At 66.9% G+C, this 18,982-nt stretch overlaps 6 protein-coding genes across 6 annotated transcripts; 2 read left to right on the top strand and 4 right to left on the bottom strand.

Annotated features, from left to right (window-relative positions):
- Positions 1–2,422: 2,422 nt before the first annotated feature.
- Positions 2,423–3,394, bottom strand: EMIHUDRAFT_198322 (hypothetical protein; the record flags this gene model as incomplete). The annotated part of the gene is made up of 2 exons (XM_005759432.1): positions 2,423–3,181; positions 3,359–3,394. 2 exons carry the CDS (start codon positions 3,392–3,394, stop codon positions 2,423–2,425), a joined length of 795 nt encoding a protein of 264 aa, XP_005759489.1.
- Positions 3,395–4,451: 1,057 nt separating this feature from the next.
- EMIHUDRAFT_198321 (hypothetical protein) lies at positions 4,452–5,663 on the bottom strand (the record flags this gene model as incomplete). Its single annotated transcript, XM_005759431.1, has 3 exons — positions 4,452–4,476; positions 4,875–5,401; positions 5,613–5,663. The coding sequence occupies 3 exons, from the start codon at positions 5,661–5,663 to the stop codon at positions 4,452–4,454; spliced, it is 603 nt and encodes a 200-aa protein (XP_005759488.1).
- Positions 5,664–8,480: 2,817 nt separating this feature from the next.
- On the bottom strand, positions 8,481–8,927 carry EMIHUDRAFT_198319 (hypothetical protein; the record flags this gene model as incomplete). Its single annotated transcript, XM_005759430.1, has 2 exons — positions 8,481–8,618; positions 8,721–8,927. The coding sequence occupies 2 exons, from the start codon at positions 8,925–8,927 to the stop codon at positions 8,481–8,483; spliced, it is 345 nt and encodes a 114-aa protein (XP_005759487.1).
- Positions 8,928–11,880: 2,953 nt separating this feature from the next.
- Positions 11,881–12,740, top strand: EMIHUDRAFT_432959 (hypothetical protein). The gene has a single exon (XM_005759429.1). It carries the CDS (start codon positions 12,001–12,003, stop codon positions 12,532–12,534), a length of 534 nt encoding a protein of 177 aa, XP_005759486.1. The 5' UTR covers positions 11,881–12,000; the 3' UTR covers positions 12,535–12,740.
- A 30-nt stretch (positions 12,741–12,770) lies between these two features.
- On the bottom strand, positions 12,771–14,142 carry EMIHUDRAFT_350756 (hypothetical protein). The gene is made up of 2 exons (XM_005759428.1): positions 13,553–14,142; positions 12,771–13,369 (listed from the first exon to the last, which is right to left on the bottom strand). The coding sequence occupies exons 1-2, from the start codon at positions 14,006–14,008 to the stop codon at positions 13,199–13,201; spliced, it is 627 nt and encodes a 208-aa protein (XP_005759485.1). The 5' UTR covers positions 14,009–14,142; the 3' UTR covers positions 12,771–13,198.
- A 297-nt stretch (positions 14,143–14,439) lies between these two features.
- Positions 14,440–16,021, top strand: EMIHUDRAFT_448459 (hypothetical protein; the record flags this gene model as incomplete). Its single annotated transcript, XM_005759427.1, has 5 exons — positions 14,440–14,673; positions 14,880–15,176; positions 15,259–15,320; positions 15,405–15,501; positions 15,588–16,021. The coding sequence occupies 5 exons, from the start codon at positions 14,440–14,442 to the stop codon at positions 15,954–15,956; spliced, it is 1,059 nt and encodes a 352-aa protein (XP_005759484.1). The 3' UTR covers positions 15,957–16,021.
- Positions 16,022–18,982: the final 2,961 nt, after the last annotated feature.

Here is an 18,982-nt window from a genome sequence, read left to right as displayed (position 1 = left end):
GCAGCGGCGGTTGCGCGAGGGGCGGTGCTTCGTCGCCGCCAGCGAGGGCGTGGCCCTGGTAGGCTGGCCTGTCACGTAGTGATGGCCAGACGGCGAGGAAGGCGGCGACGAAGCCAGGACGAAGCACGCGTCGGCGACGTCGGCGTGCCCTCCGATGTTTGAGCCGCCTTTCGCCACCGAGAGCTGTTCACATAAACGCACAACCCCGGGCCCGAAATCGCACAGAGACAGTCACGCAACACGGGGTCCCAGGGAAGGCGAGCAAAAACCTTATCGCGCGCGCTAGACGCCGACTCGGGGCCGCACCGGTCAGGCGCGCAGCCGGAGAGAGAGGGAGGCACTCAATCGCCGAACTCGGCGAGCGCCTCCATCATCTCCGCCTCATACGCACCCTCCTCCCAGCAATTGAGCGCCTCCTCCACCCCCGCGCCCGCGCCCGCAGCGTCCGTGCGCGCGAGGATGGCGGTGACGCATCCCTCTGCCGAGCCTTCGCCTCCGCCTTCGCCTCCTGGGCGTCCGCCTCCATGCGACGCACCACCCCCTCCACACGGCGAGCCGCCCGGCCAGCTGGAGGGAGGCGTCCGACGACAGCGGGAGCGCGCTCTCAGCCTGCGCGTTGCGCCTGGCCCTAGGGCCATTCCTGGCCCTGCGCGGGGCCGCCGCAGCTCCAGCACGACGTACGTGTGGCGTTGCGGGCCAGGCTCGCGGTACACCAGCACCCCGTTCTCATCCGCGTATCCAGGCTCGCCGGGACAGGCCTCGCTCCAGGCTGTGACCAGCCCGGAGGCTTTCACCTCCTCCCCAATCGCGTCGCCCTCAGCAACGAGCTCCGCCCGCCGTCGCACAGCACAAGCCCTCGCCGGGGGCTCGAGCATGCGCAGCGAAAAGCATCCTTTTTCCAGACGGATCCCCCCCCCCCTGTGAAACAGTGAGGCGTGGTCTGTACTCGCCAGCTATAGGAGCTCCGAGGCCGGAAAGAAAGAAAGAAGCCCGTCTGGTGGGAGGACGGCGTTTGTGTCTGTGTGTCGCTCGTGCGTACCGTCATCATCCGTCCAGCGTCCACCCATACCGCGTTGGTGTCCAGTCCGAGCCTGGCTGTTCTTCACCTTCCTACATACATACCACCACACAGGGATTTTAAGGGTCTCCGACTCAAGCGCGGCGGACCGGAAAATTCTTTTGGCTGGGCTTAGTTTGTTCCTCTGCTCAACGCCCCTTTGGGGTCACAGCCCCACCCCCCACCCCCCCACCCCCCCACCCCCCCACCCCCCTACCCTCCCCACGATTTCTTTTCCTTGTTCTTTTGGGTTCTTGTTGTTAACTCCGCTTCTTCCTTTTTCTGTTCTTTTTTATAATGCGCGAGAGAGGTTGCCTAGTGTTGTGCGAGTCGTTTCTTTTATGTTTTAACCCCCCCTCACATTTTAACAAAAGTGACTCTCTCACAGCACAGACAGGCTGCTCGACACAGGCAGGCGCGGACTGACTGTGGCACGTGCGTGCTTGCTGGTCCCTTGGCTGGTCCTACCTAACACAGGCACACCACCGGAGCCGCCTAAGGCTAAGCGACTCGGTTAAAAAGAACGGACGGCCGGCCGGCAATCAATCAATCAATGGACAATGCGCTTTACCCGCACTTGAGAGCCACACAGCGAGTTGGGTGTACGCGCCAGAATGGCCAGTCCCACTACCCAGTCCCGGAGAGGCAGAGCTCCCGGAGGCGGTATGTAGCGCGCCGACCGATATGTACCGCCCCGGACCGATACATAACACCGGACGAGATATGGTAGCGGGGTTCGCGATAAAGCCGGGTACATACCGGGAGCGCCGGGACCGCTACGCGCTAGCGCTACATATACCGCGCTCAGACGCGATATATCGAAGGGGCCACTTTCCTGACGTCCCAGAGTCTCGGCCAGAGTGGCAGAGAGAGAAACTAGGTGTGTGCAGACCGAGAATCACAGAGGGGCAGAGTCACAGTCAGAGAACACAAGCACACAACTGTAACCACAGCGACAATCCGCTGACCTCCCGAACGGACCGATTCGCCTCCCGAACGGACCGATTCGCCTTCCCCGGCCATGGATGCAAAATCCCAAGCCTCCGTTCCCCCCTCGGACCCCCCTTGGACGCGTCCCTCCCCTGTCCTCTCGAGACTCGAGACTGCACTCACTCTTTACATACATAATCATAAACAGCGAGGGGTCTCGTACCATGCGGAATCGACCCTAATCCCTATCTCAAGTGGAAGTGCTCTCAAGTGCTCAAGCTGTAACAGACGAGAGGGTCCGACATAGTCCTCTCCTTTCTTTCGCAATGCTATGGGCGCCTTTTGCGAGCGCGCGGTCCTCGCATTCTAGCTAGTGATCGTGTTCGCCTCTCTCCCGCACACGCGCGCGCCGTGTGCCGCCAGCCCCGCAGCTCTCTACAGCTGCATCGAGGTGATGGCGGTCTGCAGCCAGTTGAAGGGGGAGGGCTGCTGCGCCCCTCCCTCGGGGCGCTTGGCCGCCACCTCGGCCAGCAGGTCGAGCCGGTCGAGGTGCCCGCCCTTGGAGTCTTGGAGGTGCCCGCCCTCGACCGTCCACGGGCGGTTGCTGCGCGGGTCGTTCGGGTCGCGCGACGCCACCGGCGCCGCCTCGACGCACGGGCCGGAGAGGTCGACGCCTGCCTTTGGCGCGGCTCTCTTCTGCTTGGCGCGCAGAGCCAGCCGCGCGAAGATCGCCTCGAGCTCCTCCCCCGTCTGAGGGAGGAGCGCCCCCGACGCGCGCACGTAGACGGGCACCGAGAGAAGGAGGTCGAACGGCGGCGGCAGCGGCGAGCGCAGCAGCTCTCCGAGCGACACCTCGGCGGTCGGCGGCTGCAGAGTGAGCAGCGTGAGCGCCTGCTCTCCGCCGCCCGGGAAGATAACCCGCCTCCGGCGGTGCAGCTTGGCGGGCTCGCTGTCCGCGCCCACGAGCTCTATGCCCGCGTTGTCGATCCTGAAGAGGGCCGACCCGTGAGACACCTTCAGCCGCGTCTCTCGCGCCGCATCAGGCATCGACGCCGCCCGCTCCTCGGCCTCCGCCACAGCGACCATCTCCTGCCGCGCGCTCGCGTGAGACGCCGCCGCCCTCCCCGCGGCCGAAGACTGGGAGGACACCGCGGACGACGAGCTGCTGCTGTCGTACAGCAGGGGCGGCTCCGCCTGAGCCGCAAACTGGCGAGCCGCCTCTTGCCGCCGCCGCTGCTGCTGCAGAACCAGCTGCTGGTGCTGGTACTGCTGCTGGAGCTGGCGCTGTTGCTGCTGTTGCTGCTGCTGCTGCTGGAGCTGCTGCTGCTGCTGCTGCTGCTGCTGCTGAATCAACTGCTGCTGCGGCGGCACCGGGTCGGTGAAGCCCACGTGCTGCTGCCATAGCATCAGTTGCTGCTGCTGCTGCCAGCCCTGCAACTGCTGCTGCCAGCCCTGCTGCTGCTGCATCAGCTGCTGCATCTGCAGCTGCGGCATCTGCTGCGGCATCTGCTGCGGCATCTGCTGCTGCATCAGCTGCTGCATCTGCAGCTGCTGCATCTGCTGCGGCATCTGCTGCGGCATCTGCTGCGGCATCTGCTGCTGCTGCTGCTGCGGCATCTGCTGCGGCATCTGCGGCATCTGCTGCGGCATCTGCTGCGGCATCTGCTGCGGCATCTGCTGCGGCATCTGCTGCGGCATCTGCGGCATCTGCTGCGGCATCTGCTGCGGCATCTGCTGCTGCTGCTGCGGCTGCTGCTGCTGCATCTGCGGCATCTGCTGCGGCATCTGCTGCGGCATCTGCTGCTGCTGCTGCGGCTGCTGCTGCTGCATCTGCTGCGGCATCTGCTGCGGCATCTGCTGCGGCATCTGCTGCTGCATCTGTTGTTGCTGCTGCTGCTTATGCTGCATCTGCATCTGCATCTGCTGCATCTGCTGCTGCTGCGTCTGCGTCTGCGTCTGCTGCTGCTGCTGCTGCTGCTGCTGCTGCTGCTGCTGCGTCTGCTGCTGCGTCTGCGTCTGCGTCTGCTGCTGCATCTGCATCTGCATCTGCATCTGCTGCATCAGCTGCGCCCGCACGCCCTTCATAAAGGTGCCATCTGAAGGGTATGGCCAGACAGTCACTGCCCCCAACCCCGCCCCGCCCGCCCCCGGCGGGGAGGGCTGCGGGTGGAGGGGTGGCGGCGTGGTCAGAGGAGGCGGGCCGGGGGCATGGCCGGGGGGGTGGAGCGCCCCATGCTGGCTGAAGGGCTGCCCGGGCGCGGCGGCGGAGGCGGCCAGCCCCGAGGGGACGGACGGCGGCGGGACGGGCGGCGTCGGGCGCGGAGGCGGGGATGGGAGGAGGAGGTTAGAGTCGCTCGGGCCGCGATCGAGCTCTGAGCGGACGTCGTTGAGGAGGCGCTGGACCGCGGCGAGGCCCTGATGCTCGGGCGGCTCCCCGCGCGCCCCGAGGGCGCGACGCACCTGCTTACACCCGCACACGTAGAGAGGCGCTGCTCACGGCTGGTGCCCGCCACCACGGGGGGCGCGGGGCGCACGCTCAGGTCGAGGGCTCCGAGCAGCTGGAAGAGGCAGCTGCGGCGCGCGGCGGCGGCGGCGGCGGTGTCCCCCTTGGCCGCGGTCTCGAAGTTGCCTGCTCACGTGCAGCAGCCTGTGCGTGAAGAGATGCTACCCACCGCCGTCGCGCCAGCGGGCCGCGCCGCGGGCTCATCCCGGCTCTCTCGGCTCTCTCTCTCAGCTCTCTCTCGGCTCTCTCTCGGCGGTTGGCTGTCTCTCTGCTCCCTCTCTGCTCCCTCTCGGCTCCCTCTCGGCTCCCTCTCGGCTGTCTCTCGGCTCTCTCTCGCCGAGCCAGTCGATCTCGCGGTTGAGGCGGTCGGCGAGGTGGCCGTACTGCATCTCGATGCTCCCCGCCGCCCGCGCCGTCTCGAGCAGCTCCAGCGAGTCGACCCCCGGGCTCTGGAGCTGCTCTGCCACCCCCGGGCTCTGCCGGTGCACGAGGCCGGCGGGCAGGTGGAGCATGGCGGCGTGCGGCGGCGGCGCGTGCGGGATGGCGCAGCCGGCGTCGACCGTCATGGGGGGGTGGGAGATGGAGGTGGAGAGGACGAGCGTGCCCTTGGAGACGAGCAGGTACACCCACTCCCCGTCCCACTTGTACTCGCGCGGCACCTCCTCGAACTGGACGTCGCTGTACGCGGCGAGCTGTGCGTCGGTCGGCTGCTGGTCGAAGAGCACGACTTTTGGGCCGGTGCAGCGGGAGGTGCAGTTGACGACGCGGTAGGCGGGGAGGGGCCCGGTGCTGTGGTTCCACACGCCCGGGGTGTGGTCGTTCTCCAGCTTGTCGTAGCCAGGCTTGAGGCAGCGGATCCGGCTGGTCGGGAAGCAGATGCCGTCGCGGCGGCACTTGTCGCAGAACTGGTCCTTGAACTTGTTGCCTGGACGCGGCGACGCCGGGCGAGGCGAGTGGGACGGTGTGCGGGCGCGCGGGTGGGAGGGGGCGCACGCGGGGCGGCGAGCGCGGGGCCGGCGAGGGCGGCGGTGGGGCGAGGGGAGGCGGGCGGCGGGGGCCGCGGGCGCGCCGCGGGAGGGGTGGGCGGCCGGGGGCGGGCGCACCGGCGTCTTGCTGCTCGACGCAGCCGGAGAAATTGTGGAGCATGAGCCCCCCCCAGCACATGCGTTCCATGCTGGAGCGGAGTTTGGGTGGCCCGCCCTCACAGGAGGAGGGCTCGTCGTCGTTGCATGCCGCGCCCGACGGTGGTGGGGCGCCGACGCGCTGCCGGGGCTCCGCCCGCTCGCCGGTGTGGCCCCGAGCGGCGCCCGGGCTCGCCGGCCGCCGGCGCTTGGAGGTGTCAGTCGTCAGCATGAGCTGATGCACAGCTGGGAGGAAGTCGGCGTTCTTGCCGAGATGGACCGGCAGTGGTAGCGAGCTGATGTGAGACGCTGCTCCGCAGCTCGGGGAAACCCAAAGCGCAGACCAACCCTCGGAGAACCGTGTTTACTTTAAGGCCCTTCAAGTGCTCCAAGTGCTCCAAGTGACCCCGCTGCGGGCTTTTTTTTTACGCCAAGCAGCACTTGAAGCGCGTGAGAGGGAGAGCTGGAACGCCCGCGCGGTGCTGGAACGCGCCGCGGCCGAAACGACGCCGGGCGCGGCGAGGTTCTGCTGCAGGAGGGCGGCAGCAGCAACAAAGGGCAGGGAGGAGGAGTGCGAGGAGGAGGGCGAGGAGGGGGATTGGGCTGTCGCAGGTTTTCCGGCAAACAGTTTTCCGGCAAACAAAAAGGGGGTAGGAGGGGCGGGGGCGTGCGGGGCAGAGGCCCAACGTCGGGCGGCTTGTCGGGGTCCGGAGAATTCGAGGGGGGAACGAGGAGGGGGGGATGGGCGGTCGGCGTCGGGGTAGAAGCCGCAGGGCGTACGGGGTAGCCGTCACTTTCCCGCCTCGAAAGGGCGGGGCTGTCCCGGAAAGTGAGAAACGCCGGGCAGCGTGGCGCACAACTGAACCCTCCCATACGTGTTTGAGGCTCCTCCTTCGCTGTCCCATCTCCTCATCTCTTTCCCGCCTGGGCGGGGCAGCGGGTGGGCGCGCGGTGCGGCGTGGCGTGTGAGTGTGTGCGACTGCAACGACGGACCGCTCAAGGGACCATTGGGTTTGTACTATTAACAACGAAGGCGCTCTCAAAAAGGAAAACAGAGGGTCCCCAGCACTTTGCGTTTCCGGAAATTTCCAGGGAAAACAGAGGGTGTTTGGTGCTCCATTCTCCGGAAACTCGCGAGTTTCCCTGAGTCTGAGAGCTGGTCTGGGGCAAAATCTGAGGCAAAATTGAGGAAATCGACAAAATACCCAGGCGGTCGCAGGGTAAATTCCAGGTATACACGGGTTCTCCGCAAAATTCCCGGCATTTTGCCGATTGCCGATTGGGCTAAAATTTGGCTGATTTTGGGCCCAAACCAGCCTCAGACTCGGCTCAGCGCCCCCAAATTTGACGATTTCCACGGAGTTTTCCGGGAAAATAGAGAGGAAAAGAGAGGGGGTGTAGAGAAAAAAGGAAAGGAAAACAGACGGGGTGAGAGAGGCTCAAACCTGCGACAGCCCAAGAGGGGGAGGAGGACGAGGACGAGGACGCGGTGGAGGAGGAGACGCCTGAGGAGACCGAAGCGGATGCGGACACCATTGGCGAAGATTCGGGTATCGCCAATCGCTCTAACGTCTAAGCCCCGCCCCTAAAGGCCCCAATCTGACTCCTCATTGCTTGGCCCTTACCTGGCAAGTTCGAGCCCGATGTCGAGGAAGCGGACGACAGCATCGAGGACGCCCTCGACAAGAATTTAGATGTAGATTTTGAGTCCGACGCGGAAGGAGTCGAGGAGATCGACAGTACTCTGGAGGATGTTGTCGATGATGCCGTCGAAGATATGCACGCCTGACACTACCGAGCTCTCGGAGGATGAGAAAGCGGAGAACACCGCGGAGGAAGAGGAGGCGGAGGCAGAGCAGACGGGGGACGGTGACGGCGACGGCGGCGACGGCGCGGACGCGGCGGACGCAGCGGACGGGTCGGATGCGGCGGATGCGGCGGAGGCGGCGGAGGCGCTGGATGGTTTGGAGGATGTTGCAGAGGTAGTCGTCATTGTGACCGTGATTTGCACGGAGCTACATCGGCAGGGCCGGATGCCCGAGCACATCTTTCAAGCGGACGAGCGCTTCACCAAGGCGCTCGACACCTCCGAGTACGGCCGCGTCGCGCGGTCGGGCTACTTGCTTTGGGGCCGCCCTGTCGTGCGGGCAATGCGCGCGTCGAGTGCCGTCTCTGACGTCGTCGAGACGTTCGCCATGGCGAAATTAGATGTCGGTCGGCGTCCCACTCTGCTACGCCTTGGGCCGCCTCGCTGAGTCGTTCCTTCGTTCACGGGTGTTGCATCGACCGGCAGCGTCGCGCTCGTCGCCACCTGGCCCTCCGGCGCTCGCACAAGTTCCGGAAGTGAGAGCCGCGTCCATCTGGTCCATCCGCCGATGCGAAGATCGGACTGCCGCAAGTTTCTCCTTGCTGCAAGTAGCACGCTGTTCTCGGGCCATCGAAAGTGCCACAAGACTCTCCCTACGACCTTCATGTTATCGGTGATGCATGTCACGCGGCTTAGAGACTCTCACTGATCCCCATGTTATTGCTGTTCCATGTCAATATCATGTCGTGTACACTCTCATGCCCCGCGGCTTCCGCACTATTAGTCCGCTGCGTTGTTTTTCTTTTCCTTTTCGACGACGCGAAGATTCTCACAACACGCTCGAGACAACAGTTCAAACAGAGACAACACGACAACTACGGCTTTTTATACGTAGTTACGGTCTCTTGCGGTTGCGCAACACTGGGTGCGCACACTGGCACTAACACACAGGAGACAGGTATACACCACGGCACCCGAGAAAGACGAAAAATGTGGTGCGGCGCCGCTTCGTTTTCTTTTCATCGAGCTCCTCGCACAAAAAAGAAAAACTCGCCTCCAGCCCTACCTCGCGCCCCCGCACGCTGTCATGTAGGGGTTCGGCTTGCACAAGCCGCCCCCGCTGACGCACATGGGCTGGAGGTGCCCGGCTCCGGGCCCGTGCACGAGGTCCGAGTAGTAGCCGAGCCCGAGGTCGCCCAGCTTGAAGACGTAGCCTGGCCGCGCGCCGGCGAAGCGGGCCGCGGGCGCGAAAGCGGGCGGGGCGGCCGCCAGCGTCGGGTAGATGGCGCGGGCTGGCTGGACGGCGGCGGGCGGCATCGCGCCGCCCATGCCGTAGCCCTCCATCCCGCGCGTGTTCTGAAAGTACGTGTCGTACAGGCGCGCCGGCGTCGCGCCGTAGCCCGCCCGGTCGTAGCCCGGGGGCCCGGCAGCAGCCGCAGACGCAGCAGCAGCCCGGTCATAGCCCGCGCGGTCGTAGGCCGCCCGGTCGTAGGCCGCGCGTTCGGCCATCCGGTGATATTGCTGCTGCTGCTGCTGCTGAAGCTGCTGCTGCTGCTGCTTGAGCTGCTGCTGCTGGAGCTGCTGGAGCTGCTGGAGCTGCTTCTGCTGCTGCTGGTGTTGTTGCTGCTGCTGCTGCTGTTGCTGCCGGTGTCGCTGCTGCTGTTGCTGCTGTTGATGCTGCATCTGCATCTGCGCCCCCCGCAGCACGCTCGCCGGCGGGAGGCCTGCCCTCAGCAGCTGCTGCTGCCCCCACTCGCCGGGCTGCGCGGCCCTCGGCGGCGGAGCAGCAAGTTGCTGCTCCGCCGCCCTCTGCTGCTCCGCCGCCCTCTGCTGCTGAGCCGCCCTCTGCTGCTGTGCGGCCATCTGCTGCTGCGCGGCCATCTGTTGCTGCGCCGCCTGCTGCTGCGCCGCCATTTGCTGCTGCGCCTGCTGCGCCTGCTGCGCCGTGCTTCCCCGCACCACCGCGGCCTGCGCCTGCTGCTGCGCCTGCTGCTGCGCCAGCTGCTGCGCCTGCTGCTGCGCCTGCTGCTGCGCCTGCTGCTGCGCCTGCTGAGGCGCGTGCTGTGCGTTCGGCGCGTACAGCTGCGGGCCCACCCTCGGGCTGGCGCACGGCTCCGACGCCGGCGCCGCCGCCCACTCCACCTTTGGCGCCACCAGCGGTACCTCCGCCGCGGCTGCGGCTGGCGCGTCCTGTGGCGGTCGAGTCGGCACGGCTAGCACGCGGGGCGGGGGCGGGTTCGCCTCGCGGGGAGTGAGGGGCGGCAGTTGCGGGAGCGGCGGCGCGAGGCCGAGCAGGACCGAGAGCCGCTCCTAGAGGGAGTGGCGATACGGGCTTAGGCGAAGACGCCCTGTCGGCGGGAGAGGTGCTGGAGAGGCGTGGACCGCGTGGCGCGAGCGCAGCTTGGCGGCGGTCTGAGCGCGCGAGAAGGCGCGGACGTACCGGAAGCGCTCGAGGTGCGAGAGCAGCAGCTCCGCCTGTGAGGGGGAGGGGGGGCGGGGGGGGGGGGGGGGGCTCATCACCACTGCCGACGCTCGGGCAAACAGGAAAGCAACAAGCGGAAGGGTGAGCGTGTCTCGGAGGCGCCTGGGAGGAGTCTAGGAGGTGTCTCGGAGATGTCTGTCAAGGCAGGAGTCTAGGAAGAGAGTAGCAAGCGTCTAGCAGGTGTCTGCGAGGTGTCCCCCAAATGTCTAGCCAGCCAACACCTCGAGCGGAAGACCGGCGAACGAACGGCGCGCCGACGCGCCCCGGCCGCCCCCGCCCCGCCGGCCGCCCTTGCGCCGATGCGCGCCTCCCCCGCCGAGCCTCGCCGGCGTGGCGCGCCGAGGCCCGCCTCCAGGCACCTCTCCCTCTCGACCTCCCTCTCCTCCCTCCGCTCCTCCCTCTCCTCCCTCCCCGCCTCCCTCCCCGGTCAGGGAGGAGAGGTGCAGCTCCGCAGGCATCTGGCCCAGAGGCTGCCCGCCAGAGGGAAACTGGGGAGATGGCGCCTCGTGCGCCGCCGAGCAGCCGCCGCCTGCCGACGACGACGAGGACGCCGCCGCCGGCGCGTGCGACGCGGCGGCGTGCGAGGAGGAGGAGGCGGCGTGCGAGGAGGAGGAGGCGGCGTGCGAGGAGGAGGAGGCGGCGCCAGAGCTCGCCGCCCTCTCTGCTGTAGGGCCCGCCGCCCCTCGGCCGTGTCCAGCAGCGCGGCCGTTCGGCCCGTCGCCGAGAGGGTCGGGATGCGCCCCGGCAGGAGCCTCCTCCGCCTCGCCTCCTCCTCCTCCCTCCGCCGCCCCGTCTCCGTCCACCTCCATCTCCTCCTCGACCTCGGCCTCCACCTCGCTCTCGCTCTCGGAGAGGTCACCCTCGCCGCCGACGCTCTCCCCCTCCACCCCCTCCCCCTCCCCCTCCACCTCGTCTTCCCCCTCGCCTTCCCCCTCCCCCGCCTCGCTGCCAGCCTCAAAAGCACCGGCGGCGGCATGCTCGGCCGCTGGCGCGCGCGACGGGCCGGCGCCAATCGCCGTGCGCGGCAACCCGGCGCCGTGGGGAGCGGCGAACGAGTCGGTGGGCAAAACCCCCGCCGACTGCGCCGCCGAGCGGGGCGGAAGCTTGCACGCGAGCCCAAGGCTGGACGGCTTTGTAAGCGCATCCTCGCCGTCGCCGGTGCGAGGGGGCAGCGGCGGGAGGTTGAGCCTGGCGGGCACATATGTACAGTGATAGGATGTGTGACGGGACGTGCGTGCAAAGCGCCGCGCGCCTCGAGATCGGAAGGATGTACGGCTGACGATCGTCGCCACGCGGTTTATTGCGTACCCAAGCGCGAGCGACTTGGTACGCCGAGTAGTCCTCCGGGAGCACGCTCAGCGAGACGCGCCGCCCGTGCGCCACGACGCCGGCGGGGATGTTGCTCATGGTCCCACTACCCAGTACTCTTGTGGTACCCCAGTGTGTACACAGCTGCTGCTTTGCTGTCCACTCTAGTCCACTCCTGGCGTTCGGACAGAGCGCCCGTAAAGCGGCCCCGGGGGGCGCGTTTTACACCGTCATCTCGCGCGAGCGAATCCGAATTGCGAAGGTCCAACATGTTCAAACGATTTCTCCCCAACAAGAAGCGGCGAGGTCTCTCTCTCTCCTCCTCTCCTCTTTCTCTCCGCTCTCTCTCTCTCTCTCCACCTCCACCACCTCCTCTCCTCTTTCTCTCCCTCTCGGTAGTCTCTCTCTGCTCTCTCTCTCCGCACGCCATGCATGGACCCGGTTCCAGTCTTCTTTCTGTGCGTGTGCGCGTGCCTGTGTTGCGACCGGAGTTAAGCTATCTAGGTAACGAGATCGCATCCCAGGTTTTGGAGAGAGAATCTTGGTTTGTAGGTTTTGTTCGTCGTCGAGCATTCCACTTTCTGTTTGTTTTGGTGAGCTTTCGCTTGGCTCGCGTTGCACCGCGGGCTGCAATTCTTTATCCGCACGAATTCTTCATTCTCCCGGGTTCAGTCCAAACAGCAACCCCGAACCGAGCTTGGTCGGGCTCACGGCCGATTCCAACCGAGCTTGGTCGGGCTCACGGCCGATTCCAACCGAGCTTGGTCGGGCTCACGGCCGATTCCTAGGTCGATGCTCGCTGTGCTCTCTGCAACCTCCCTTGCGCCCTCCCGCAGCCGCAGCGTGACCGTGAAATCCTCGCCCTGGCCAGAGCGTCCGGGAGGAGGCCGGCTGCACAGCTGGCTCGCCGCAACCATAGACGACGAGTCTGCTCAGGATGTCGGGCACTGCGGCCTCGAGATCCTTTCCTGTGGCCCTGACGGACTCCTCGGTGGCGGCGAGCGCTGGCCGTACATCCGGCCTCGGGCCATTCTCAGCGGCACGCTCACCGTCTCTCCCAAATACCGACGGCAGGGAGTGGCACAGAGGCTCCTCACAGAGGCGGAGAGGAAGGCTCGCTGGCTAGGAGTGGACGAGATGCTGCTCATGGTGAACCAGAAGAACGCTGCCGCCCTCAAGCTGTACACTAAACTAGGCTACGCGCCAAAGCCCGTGCTGGCTGAGCATGGAGGGCAGGTGTGCATGTCGAAACATCTCTACTATCCCACCGTGCACAATCAGCGATCGATGCTGCCCTTGCGACGCCTTGAGGTCACCGCCGCGTGAGCTCCTGCCGTCCTCCGCGGACACCAGTGCGTCTGAGCCCACTTGCGTGTGCTCTTGCACCCACTCGGCTTCGCAACACCCACACACGTAGAGAGGTAGAAGCCGAGCCAGTTGCGACCCACTAGGCTAAAAACAAACCTCGCTGTAGCTCACCTAGTCGCGCTCACCGCGCGCCGCGTTGTCTGAAATATTTCGCGAATTCAAAATGGGCGGGCGAGCACAAGGAGCTGCTCGAGGAGTACATCCAGGGCATCACCGTCATACTCAACTCCTGGGTGCCGACACCAAGCTCTGGCCAACCGCTTTGTGCTCTCTGTGCTCAACGCTCAAGCCGCCGCAGCCAACCAAGATCTGCCGCGACGAGGCCGAGGCCAACGCCTTCCTGCGGGCGAAGTGCCAGACGGCGCGCTCGTGGGGCGACGGCGGCAAGGACGCGCCGCGCAGAGGAAAGACGGCGAGCACCGTGCGAGCCTCGCCGGAGGGCGGAGTCTGAGGTGGGATTGACTGACTGGTGTGTATGCGTCGGCTCTCTGTCAGCGGAGGGAGAACGGCTCCCGTGCTACCCGAGGCGGTGGTCCACCATCGGAGGCCGATGGTATGGGCGACGCTGGTCCTGCTTTCGTCGGGCGCACACGCCTTTCCGGCTTGCGGCATCCACAGTGCATCACTGCCGCGGTTGCAGCTCGCACGGCGTGAGCCGCTGCTCGCGATGTCTGGCGCCAGCGGGCAGGAATCTGTCCGAGGGGCGGCTCCGGCCGGGCCAAAGGCGCCGCTCGCCAGGGTACTCAGCTGGGGCATGACGTGCGCTTGCATGCGGGAAAGCCCCCATCGCTGGAGGCAAGCCCGCCCACGCCCGCACCCAATCCATATCTGCCGCGACGTGGTCGCTGCGATCGAGGACGTATCTGCACCTCTTCTCGCCGCCTGGCTCACTGTCGGCAGTTAGGATCGACATCACGTCAGCCAAGTAGAATGCGAAGCCCATGGCTGTATGGACGCCCGTTGCTCGCCTACGCACAGGCGCTCGAGGTCGACGCTCGGGCCTCGGGGAGTCGTCGCCTCTGCGCCGCCCCATCCGCGCCTTCAGCGCCGCGGAGCGCTGGCTCTCGTCGGGGTCAGTGCAATCCATCACTGCAACACGCACGGGGTCGGGACTGAGCTGTGCGGCGGTGACATTCCAGATGTCCTCGACGACTCGAGACGGGATGTTCTCGTGCAGGTACTTGTTGAGTCGTTGGGAGTGCTTTTTGCACGCGTCGGCTTTGCGTTTTCCGACAGTGATCTCGCCCATCTTGCTGCCGACCAGTAGTGCGCGCCAGCGTCGCATGATGAGCTCGAGCTCGTCCGCGGCTGTCCAGCCATTGGTCGGCGCGGCGCGTTTCCCCGGCGGAGAGTTGTGACGCGCGCGGAGCGCGTCCGCAAGTAGCTGGAGCGCAGCCTCCGGAGACCGGACCCCCTCTAAGCTCTCTGGCATAGCGAAGATGCGCAGGTCCGACCCCCACTAGAGGTGCAACCTCGTCGGAGCTTCCGGCTGGGGACATCTTGGGAAAGCTGGTCGTTTCCGCAGGCGAAAGGATAAGACGGATTTTCAATGCTTTTCTATTAATTTTGCTCGCTCGCCTCAGCCTTCTCCACCCCCGCATTCGTCCCCAACGTAGCTTATGCGAGGGTAAAGGCAAAGAGCACGTAACAGCTGACTGTGCCCAAGAGCGGGTGACGGCCGGTGTGACGCCGTGAAACGGTCTGCACCGGGGCCGGCAAGTCCGGCAGGGTCTGACCAGACCCCACCCAGAGCCCAGTGCGCCGCAGTCACCCTCAACTCGTGGTGGCGCGGCCAGCGATACATTTCACGGGAAGGAAGGTCCGTTGCCGGCTGCGTTTTCTCTTTTGGTCGCACACCGATAAATGAAACACAACCGCTTGCTCGTCCCCTTGCTCGTCCCCGTGCAAGCGTTGCTGCCGATTCTGGGCAGCATCCCCGTGCAAGCGCTGCTGCCAAGCCTCTGGCGAGGCGTCCCGTCACGGCCTGTGTCAGTCTACACTTCCGACGTTTGCGTGCTGCACGAGCCTGGCCGGCCGTCGCTTGCCGGCTACACTCACCCAGAGCAGCCAGCTCGGCTGAAGCGGCTGCTCACCGCGGTACGCACACGCTGGGTCAAGGAGTTTGGATCCTCATTGAGGCTGCTTGAGCCTGAGGCGACATGCACAGCATGCAGTTCGCCCGCACACGCACACGCACACATCCACCACATACAACATGACATGCACAACATGTACATGTACATGCACATGCGCATGCACATGCGCATGTGGACATGGGTTAGGTGGACGTGACCGCGAAGCAGCTTCTGCGCGTGCACACGCGCGCCCACCTCAACCGCTTGAACGACGCGTTCGCGAGGGCCCGCCTCTTCCGCAAGGCGAAGCTCGACTCCGACACCATTGCAAGCCCCGGCTCCAGAGCAGCAGTGCTGCGAGCGGCCGGGCTCGTGGTGCGCGCAGTCGACGACCTCCTTGGGGCGGAGGCTGCTGGCAACGGCTCGGCCTCACGCCGCGCGTTCGTGATGGTCCGTCCTCCGGGGCACCACGCGGAGCGGGGCTCGCCCCAGGGCTTCTGCTTTGTGAACAACGTCCTCGTCGGTGTCGCGCACGCGCAGGCGCACGCGCGCGCACCACACACACACCGCTCCCCCACCTACACATCCCGTGGGGCGCCTGTCTTAGGACGTGGAGACGCGGCGAGTAGCCGGCATGCTCATCACCTTTCGCCGCCCCAACCTCAGGCGGTACACGGAGTCGGGTGTGCGGCGATCCGCGGCTCTGCCGCCTCCTGGAACCTTCCCGGAAGCTGGTCAGCCCTCCTCCTTCAGGCGCGTGGCCATCCTCGACTTTGACGTCCACCACGGGAACGGCGACGCCGACATCGCCGAGCCGGACCCGACCAGGCTGTACGTCTCCTCCCACGAGGTGGCCGCGAGATGGCGCGAGATGGCCGCGAGATGGCCCGAGATGGCCCGAGATGGCGCGAGATGACCCGCCGGGCCTCCCACGAGGTGCCAAACTTCCCGGGCACGGGCGAGGAGCGCGGGGCGACGGGGCGCCACCGCACCATCCTCTCCGCGCCGCTGCGCTCCTCGTCCGGCTCGGCCGAGTTTCGGCGCGCGTGGCGCGACGAGCTCCTCCCTGCGGTGCGCGCCTTCCAGCCCGAGGCCATCTTTGTGAGCGCGGGCTTCGACGCGCACGCGGAGGACCCGCTCTCGAGCTGCCGGCTGAGCGACGCCGACTTTGCCTGGATCACGGCCGAGGTCGCAAAGATCGGCCGCGGCGCGCTGCCAATCATCAGCGTCCTCGAAGGAGGCTACAACGTCGAGAGGCTCGACCGGAGCGTCCGAGCGCACGTGAAGGCGCTGATTGATGCCTGAGAGCTGAGACCCGCCCTCTTCCTCACGTGTCGATGTATTTTCGCCGAAAAACTGTCACTCCCCTTTCAGCTTTCTCCAGGCCGGGGTGGGGCGCGCGGGGGGGCGGCGGGTGTGCGGGATGTCTGTGGGCCCGAGAGCGATATGCCCAATGTCCGGCTTGCATTTGTTTTATTTCATGGAAAGCAGGCCCCAAATGACGTGTGATGTATGTATGTAGGAAGGTGAAGAACAGTCAGGCTCGGACTGGACACCAACGCGGTATGGGTGGACGCAAGACAGATGATGACGACACGCACGAGCGACACACAGACACAAACAAGCTCACGAGACACACAGCCAGCGGGCTGCCACACATCCTGAGTGGGCGTACACATCACTCAGGCCGTGTGAGTGTTCGAGGTGTTTGGTATTGCTAGCTAAAAAAAAAAAGCGGCCGCGTCGTATGTCGTTCGCGTCCACGCCATTACAGTCGGCCCTCTCCCTCGCCGCGACGCTCGGGCCGTTCGGCTTGGCCTTTCCCGCCGAGACGCTGGCGGAGCAGCACCTGTCGTGTGCGTCGGTGAAGGGCCGCCCGTTTGTCACGGGACTGAGCGTTCACCGGGCCTCGGCGCCGCTCGGCACTCGCGACGCCTACGAGTTCAAGCTGCGGTGCGGCGTCGCGTCGACCGAGTGGTCGGAGCTCGGGCCTTCCCTCCTCGCGTGGTCCTCGTCGACCGTTGCAGACGAGTCCTGCCCGCGGCCGCAGTCGGTCAGCGGGCTCATCGTGACGCGCTCGCGTGCCGATGCGCCGGCATGGCGCTCGTGGCTCGGGGGCGGGCACGACTACTACAACTTCGGGCTGCTCTGCGGCGACGGCCACTCCTCGGTCGAGGTCCTCGAGCAGCAAGGCACCCCCGAGGAGGCTCTCGCAAACTGGCCGCATTTCGTGGCCGGCCCCGACCTTGCCGCTTCACCGGCCCGGCGCGCCTCTCGCTGCAGGTGCGCAAGCGGGTCTGCCCCGCCGACTCCTTCGTCTCCGGCATCAGCATCTCGCGTGGACACGAGCCCGCCGGCTCCTACGACCTCTTCGAGTTCAGCATCGACTGCTCTCAGATCACAGACGGCGACGAGCCTCGCGGCGGCGCGGGCGGCGGCGGCGTGGCGGGCGGTGCCGGCGCGGGCGGTGCCGGCGGTGTCGGCGGCGGCGCGTCTCGCGGCCCCGCCGCCGACGCCGCGAAGGGCGGTCCCGCCGCCGCCGGCGCGCGAAGCGTGGGTGTGGCGGGGCGGCGCAGCGCTCCCGGGGCGAGGGGCAGCCCGCTGGTTGGCGGGAGGCAGGGAGGCGGGGAGGGGGGAGGGGCGTCGGCCGACGCGGCGTCCCCGCCGACTCCTCCTCCGAGGGGCGTGCCCCCCGCTGGCGCGGGGCAGGCGAGCGGCGCGAGCGGCGGAGCTGGCGCCCAGCAGATGCCGCCCGCGGCCTGCGGGAGCCCTTCTTGCCTGAGCCTTCCCGGAAGCTTCTCTGCAGGCGAGGGGCCGGACCCGCCCGAGGGATCCGCGGCGCGCACCAAGGCGAGGCGGCAAGAGGCCGAGTTCCAGGAGCTGGCGGAGATGCTCCGCCGGCGGCGCGGGGGCGGCGCCGCGGCGGACGACGCAGACGCCGCCGACGTCTTTGGGCGCGTGCGGTCGACAGCCAGCGACGCGGCGCGGGCTTCCCGTGGCGCGGGTCAGTGCCAGCGCGAGAGTGGCCTTGCTGAGGCGTCCGGCGTCGTGTGTGTCTCTAGGCGCACTCTGTGGAGAGCCGGCACGGTGCGGCGGGCGAAGACAGCCATGCCGAGCCGGACGCGGAGCTGGAGGAGCTAGCGGCGGAGGGGGGGGCGGGGGAGGCGGAGACGGCGGGGGAGGCGGAGGCGGCGGGGGAGGCGGTAGTGGAGGCGGCGGAGGAGGCGGTGGAGGCGGCGGCGGAGGAGGCGACGGTAGAGGCGGCGGCGGAGGAGGCGGTAGAGGCGGCGGCGGAGGAGGCGGCGGTAGAGGCGGCGGCGGAGGAGGAGGCGGTAGAGGCGGCGGCGGAGGAGGAGGCGGTAGAGGCGGCGGCGGAGGAGGAGCCTGTCGCTGCTCCTCCGGTGCCTTCTGATGCGGGGCGCGCAGACGAGCGGCGCTTCGATGATGTGGACGAGCGGCTCGATGCCGTGCTGGAGCGAGTGGAGCGGAACCGCAGGCTGCAGGCGGAGGAGGGCCTTGGTGCAGCGCAGCTGCCTCCTCACAACGGAGAGGGCGGAGCCAACGGCGATGACGCCGCAGAGGCGGCCGAGCAGCCCTTCGCCGAGGAGGGCACGGCACCCGATGCGGACGCTGCGCTGGAGGCGGCGGAGGCGGAGGCGGAGGCGGAGGCGGAGGCGGCGACGATGGCGAGGGTGGCCGAGGCGGCGGCGGAGGAGGCAGCGGCGACTGCCACGGCAGGGGCGGGAAGCGAGGCGGCGGCAGAGGCAGAGGCGGTCGCAGAGGCGGCGGCAGAGGCAGCGGCCGAGGTCGCGGCAGAGGCGGCGGCGGAGGCCGCAGTCGAGGCGGGGACGGTGGACGAAGGGGGCGAGGACGATCTCCTCATTAGCGACGACGAGGAGCTGGACGCGCTTTAGAGTCCGTCTGTTGTGTGGTCTGTTGATCGCTTCGGGGGTTCGAGAGGGCGCGAGGGCTTAGGTCGCATGAGCCATGAGGGGCATGGAGTCGAGATCAGAGTATGTGTGTACGCGGAATACTCTGAGTTTCTTTCGCGATCGCGGCATGTCCTCTACAGTACAACGACACCCGTACTACGGCGCCGTACGTGGTGCGACGTACGCCGCTTTAAATAATAAAATAAAACGGACGGTCAAACTCTGAGACGAGATGGGATTTAGGGACATGTGTCCCCGCCCTGCACGATCTTGGTGTGAGGGATCTTCAATCCGTGTCCCCTCACCCCTCGTCACAACCCGACACGGAAGAGCGGCAAGAGTTGGGGCTGCGGCTAGAGGGGCCGGGGTCGCGGGAGAGAGCCGCTGCGCGCCTGCGCC

The sequence above is a fragment of the Emiliania huxleyi genome (genome assembly GCF_000372725.1).
Source record: "Emiliania huxleyi CCMP1516 unplaced genomic scaffold EMIHUscaffold_8, whole genome shotgun sequence".
NCBI classification, from domain to species: Eukaryota; Haptophyta; order Isochrysidales; family Noelaerhabdaceae; genus Emiliania; species Emiliania huxleyi.
Note: the sequence above shows the minus strand (reverse complement) of the source record. Positions and strands in the feature narration are given on the sequence as shown.

Bases quoted from the DNA above. Each gene is read 5' to 3' on its own strand.
- EMIHUDRAFT_350756 (XM_005759428.1), bottom strand. From the start codon at position 14,008: ATGCCAGAGAGCTTAGAGGGGGTCCGGTCTCCGGAGGCTGCGCTCCAG. The intron at 13,370-13,552 runs GTGCGTAGGCGA...GCGGGCTTGCCT, and splicing joins AGCGTCGACCTCGAGCGCCT to CCAGCGATGGGGGCTTTCCC.
- EMIHUDRAFT_432959 (XM_005759429.1), top strand. From the start codon at position 12,001: ATGCTCGCTGTGCTCTCTGCAACCTCCCTTGCGCCCTCCCGCAGCCGC.